General features: G+C 43.3%; 1 protein-coding gene across 2 annotated transcripts in view; it reads right to left on the bottom strand.

Moving 5' to 3' along the window:
* Positions 1-2,381: 2,381 nt before the first annotated feature.
* LOC142761622 (uncharacterized) overlaps positions 2,382-6,000 on the bottom strand; it is a 42,968-nt gene continuing 39,349 nt past the window's right edge. For both annotated transcript variants that reach the window (XM_075885345.1, XM_075885344.1), the window contains exon 7: positions 2,382-2,938. In XM_075885345.1, the coding sequence (XP_075741460.1) occupies positions 2,846-2,938 (93 nt within the window). In that variant the 3' untranslated portion in view covers positions 2,382-2,845. The remainder of the gene's footprint in view (positions 2,939-6,000) is intronic.

Here is a 6,000-nt window from a genome sequence, read left to right as displayed (position 1 = left end):
TAGCCACGCATTAAAAATAAAAAAAGGGGGGGGGGGGGCGGAAGCATCGTTTTCAGGAGTTGAACGCCGCCAGGCGGCGACTGGCTAAAACGGTTCCTAGTGCGTACTTCAAACACCGAGTGCATGAAACCTTTTCGAACGTGCCACGAACCCATTACGTGACATTAAAGAAACGGGCGCAGCATCGTGTGTGCCTTTTTGTAGTGGGTTACCGGCTTTAAACCACGAAATCCTTTTGATAATCACATGTTCCGACTCCCGCTGGCAATGAGCGCTTGTACCACCCATTATTGCTGCAATATTTTATGTTACATTGTGAAGCATGCATACAGGACGAGTGTGTTTTTAAAACATGAAAGCTACTTTCACTGCATTTCCAAGCAGAAAAAGGTCTACACAAGCAGATGCGTGCGGCAGAACATCTGCTTGCCATTGCAAATGACCCGGCTTCGATCCTCACCCTGATGAAGCGACCCTGGTTCGGTACCCACCCTGACCCAGGATTCTATTACCATTTAATTCGTATTGTTCTCGATTTTTCGCTCACGCCGCCGCCGGAATTTCAGCGAATAGAGCTCTTTCAGGCTATCATTTGACTGATGTTAATGAAGCCACAACATACCGGTTGAGCTTTCGGAATACATAAAAAAAAGCAGTGCAAATCACAGAAAGTGCACCGTGTGATACCCACAAGGTGCCTCACACATTCGTCGAAGCCCAGCAAAAGGTGAACGCCACGATTCCAGTCACTGTACCCCCCTCCCCTAAAACTTGCAACCTGGTTTTGCACTGCCTCACGAAATCTTACCAGATTTGACCATGCGACGTAATGTTATGACGTCATATTTCGACGATCTGTAACGCGACATCAGGCTGGTTATTCCGAAATTTCGCGACTTTCTGCATCGTTCGCGTTCACGGTTCCGCCGACAGTCACTTTCGTGTGAAGTGGACAGTATGGCTTCTGTGGTCAAGAATAAGTACACTGGACACAGAAGGTCGAACTCATCGGTTTATTGATAACTCGCAAAAGTAATACACAAGTGCCAAGTCGCAAGGACAGTGAGCAAAAAAAAAAAATGACTATATGACTTCACAGGGCAGGAATACACACGGGTGAAGGGAGGAGAAAGATGCACGAGACATTTACAGACCTTCAGATACAGGGCATTGCTGTGTACAGAACGAAATTCAAATGGAAAACGAAGGGATAAGCAAATGTTCATTGAGGGATAGATACAACAGCTAGAGCAGTTTACACACGAAGGGACAAACACCACTGTTTGTTGGGAAACACCAGTTATCACAAGGCAGTTTTTTTTTTTACAGCCTTCGTAAAAATGACCACACACGGCATCCACTCTGGAAAAGTTGTTCTACCTTTTTGGTTTCCTCGCAGTTACCGACACAGAACAGTCACTTTTACAACATTGCCAGCGCGACAGCCCAAGAAGGGTCGACGGTCGACTCAACACCTGAACATCTACTAAATAGTTATGAGATAGTTAAGCAGAGTCCAAGTTGTTTCACCAAGACAACCTGAGCAAATATAGCTCCAATACCTTAGATCTGCTAGAAGTTTACGTAAATTCGCAAGCTCTGTCATAAAGGCGAGCCAGAAAAATACAGCTGCCCCATAAAGATATGGGAGGCACCCCCAAGACTCCTTGGATATATGGCTAATAAAAAGTATATTTTACATTAGTCAAATAGTGGTACATTCTTTGGTGAAGTTAACTTGAGAGATGAATGCTACACTATATATATGTTTACATCTACATGCACCGTTTTTCATACTTGCACACACTACTACGTCTGGATAACCTGGTCAGAATATCTCTGAAAGGGGCTTGCTTCTCCGATCACGTTCAATTCTTCACAGCTTTGACGACGAGCAGAATGTGTAGCAAACTCATGGAAGTGACTGGAACTTAAAAAGGCATAGTGTCTTTCGCGAAAATGCGCCGGCTGAGACCCTGCCGAGAAAGCATGCTTGGTCCAGTTCACGGTACTTAAGGCAACAAGGCAGGCTATGAGATAGTATATGGCACACGAGGCTGTCACAGATAGTGATGGGAGATACGCTGAAATCAGTGCAAGGCCCAAAGCAACGGACTGAAGTCCTGTTACAAAGCTTGCAAAACGTGATGCAAACACTTCTTGCCTTTTTTTGTTCTATACACACCCTGCGTGACAAAACATACCTGAGGCTATCTTAAAGAAAGCTCGGATTCAAGCTTGGAAACACACTCATCTTACACATACGCACAGCAGTGCCTTTTACAAGCCTGGCAATCGTTAAAGCTGCACCAGCAATCGCCACTTCTCGACGAACGACAAGTAAAAAAAAAATGCTTGACATTAAAAAGAAATGCACGCCATTTCCTTTGAAAGTTCCTACTTTCAACTTTGTGCTCTGGGAATAGCAAAACGAATGAATAAAAAAGGAATGACTGCATAAGTAAGGATATATAACATTACAAGTATATCTTGGGCGTATATACGCGACGCTTGCTGTATAAACGAGGCGACAATAAACACAGGTAAGGCAGTGACAACAAGCCTGGGCAAGTCCGAGCCTGGACTGTGCAGCAATTATCTAAAATGCTTGCATGTAGGCACAACCAGAGTTAAAAAAAAAACGCAATCAACGAAAAATGCACGGGAAGGACAGAACGCCCGTGGTGAGAGAGGCCGAAATAATTGGTTTTAAAGCGTTCGCTTACGCGTATATGGTGGTACGAGACCTCGCAAGAACAAACTACAACCTGTAACTTAACTTAACGGGAAAACGAAAAATGAACGGTGAGAAACTAGGTTGCAACTAAACGTAGCCTTTGGGGATCTAGCCAGACACAGCGGTCTCGACGACACCTTCCCGAGTGGGAGACTCGGCGGTCTGGTTCTTGTTCTGGCGCACCTCCTCGGCATGCTTCTCCTGAAAAGAACGCAATCGTGAACACAGCTGACAAGTCTGCACAGCAGTTCAACTTCAATGCAACAAAGAAACAAAAAAATGCACCGCCGTAAAAATAGGGTCGACCATCCCTTTAAGGCGGCAGACTGGTCTTAGACATAATGTTTATTTCTTCAGTGATCTTGATCAAACTGCACAGGATGATGCAGTTTTTTCTGCTGAATTCAAAAATTTAATTATATTTTCTGTAACTCATCTTATATTTCCTGTAACTCATCTTATTGCTGAGATAGTTTCACCTCCTATTGTTTAAGGCAGCCATAGAAGAAAAGTGCTTAATTAAAAGTGATAATCAAGATATGCCAAGGTAGACTAATGACTGTAGATTGAAAATATGCAAGAGTTTTGTTTTTAGGCCTTTCTTGGTTACTTTACAGCAAAATGAACTATCCATTTTCAAAAGCACTTGGAATTGTGTTCCACTGCAAAAAAAAAAAAAATGTACCAGCCCTAGCTGCAGAAATATTGAGGCCTCTAAATTGAACTGTCGTAAACTTACTTTTTTGAGAAAAATGAAAAAAAAAAAACTGAAAACACAGCTTCAAAAAGCAACAATCAAGGTGTGCATGTTTTGCAATCTTCATAAAGGTGCTCATAAATTCGTAGCAGAGCTAACACAGGTGCCGGCAAATAATAAAGAAGCCTCGAAGTCAGTTCCCCATTTTTTTTTGCAGGTTCTGCATGTTATCAGCACCAAGAATCTGGATAGTTAGAATGAAATTACAAAAAAATTACCACTTCCTGGTGTGTGAAAATTTGCAGAGAAATAGAAAAATACTTGCAGCAACCAAACACTAGGTCAATTAAAAAAAAGAATTTTTGTCATTTTTCAGTCCCAAAGACCTGTCTGCTTTCTGGTATCTTCGAGTCTCATTGGCTGGGATGACCGATGCGTCATCATTTTTTTTTTTTCCTTTGTGTTGTGTTCGCCACAGTGGCTGTCCGTTTGTGTAAGTCTGCTCTTGCGATCATGTGTGTTTCTCGGCGCACTGTGTTTGCGCTTTGCGCCGGTACTTTTTCACCGCGATCGAGATGCCTGGAGATTCTCGCCTGAAACCATCGACGCGACGAGCTTTCGGAAGCCGTAAAAAGCTGCCTTGGAACAAGATGGCGCCGGCCACAAGTGCCCTTCGGCAGCTAGCTGCAGTCGCGACCGGACCCCCTGGATCCGCCAGAAACTTTAACGACGCCGTCTACTGACAACGCCGTGGGACCAAGTTCGACGAGCAATACACTACGGATTTATGCTGCGTACTACTCAACGGCGAAGCAAGCGCAGCGAGTTGAGAAATCGATGCAAATGAAGACCGTTTTGTCGGGAAAGTCGCTACCCGAAAGTTCGACCTCCTTGGAGTCTTCCGATTTTCGGCAACGCCTACACAGCCAACAAGATTGGAAGTTGACGCGAGTACTGATGACACGCATAGCTGAAATTGAGGCCGACATTGCCGCGGGCAAGCAGAATGCTGCGCAAAAGAAAAATAGGATACTTTTTTGGGCCAACTTGTTGACTACTGAGGTGGCACCGGCCACATCGTTTTTTTTTTTTAAATATCTAAACGACGGATTTACAAGATCGCGAGAATTTAGTACTACAGCTGTGACCCTTTGTGTCAGCAAAAAAATACGTATAAAAAGAGGCATTTTTGTGGAAATTCGTTATTCTGGACAGATAACCGATTTTCCGGACATTTTCATGGTCCCTTGAGGGCCCAGAACACAGCAACCTCTTACTTCGGGCAGCATGCTGCCTAACAGCTAGTCGTTTGAGCTGCATACCCCACAGCTTTTCCAGAACCTCTTAACAGCTTATCATGATGAGATTCTGATAATGCTTTCCACATTGGAAAAAGTTTTTAGGAATGATTCCAAGGGCGTAATAAGGTACATCTTGGTTTTTTTTTTTTTGCAGGAGAACACATGGGGAACATGTGTGTAGAATTTGTGGCAAAAGTTACTTATAGAAAATTTTGCAGTACATGTCAAAACTTCGAATGAGATTTTCTCAGCTTCACAATTTTTGCCAACCTGACCAGCGTTACGGAACTTCTCACCATGTTCTTGTGAAACAAGACTGCGGAGCTAGCCTATTTTTTCGTAGCTAAGAGGGACATATGAAATGTTATGAAGAATAATCCGAGCTAAATAAATTTCAAAATTGCGGAGCATTGATGCAAATGAGAATATATGATGTAGCTCAGTTACAATATAAATAGCATAGCTCCACATGGCAGGTCTCTGGCTACAGCCGCATCCTAAACAGAACCTAAAAATATTCAGGGAAAGGGCCTTAACGACTCATAAGAAATCACTCAATTAGACTTCACTTATGCTCTCAGTGTGATAACTAGTAGGTCTACATTAAAACTAAATATATTTTTGAAAATAGGAGAAAGTAATACATATACACACCCAATTTCATTACAGTATCTCAAATAATAAGGCATTTCAAGACCAGCGTCTACTTAAATGCAAATAAAAGTTGTGTATCTGGTGTATTTCCCTCTAATGCGCAAGAAAGTCCCCTTCGACTACACATACAATTAAGCTGAAACACCTTTGCCTAAAGTACCTTCTTATAAATACTTAGCCCTAACGTTAACAAGTACCTTGCCCTGGAATTTACACATAAACACTTGCTCTGCCGCTTTGCGGAAATTATGCCTTTTCCGCCACAAGCTCAAGACTGCCTTTCCACTGTCCCATTTTCCCCAATTAGGCCAAAACTTGAGTGGCATCTCAACACAAAAACTAAAGGGCCCATACACACCCTCCAATATTTTTCTAAACATTTCAAGTAAACAAGCGCATCGCGTGCAGAATGCCCCCGCGATCAACGATGCCACACGCCGCAGCGCTACAGGTAGCAGGAGTCCCACAATTTCTCCTTGCCGGTCCCTGCCATTTCCGCCACTGACATGCATGACATCACCAGTGAAACTCAATGACGTTGCCACTTTCAATGCTTGCGATTGGCCGAACAACAACCGACGACTTCCGGTCAATTTGCAAAAAGCTGTTCA

The sequence above is a fragment of the Rhipicephalus microplus genome, unplaced genomic scaffold, assembly GCF_043290135.1.
Source record: "Rhipicephalus microplus isolate Deutch F79 unplaced genomic scaffold, USDA_Rmic scaffold_123, whole genome shotgun sequence".
Classification (NCBI taxonomy): Eukaryota; Metazoa; Arthropoda; class Arachnida; order Ixodida; family Ixodidae; genus Rhipicephalus; species Rhipicephalus microplus.
Note: the sequence above shows the minus strand (reverse complement) of the source record. Positions and strands in the feature narration are given on the sequence as shown.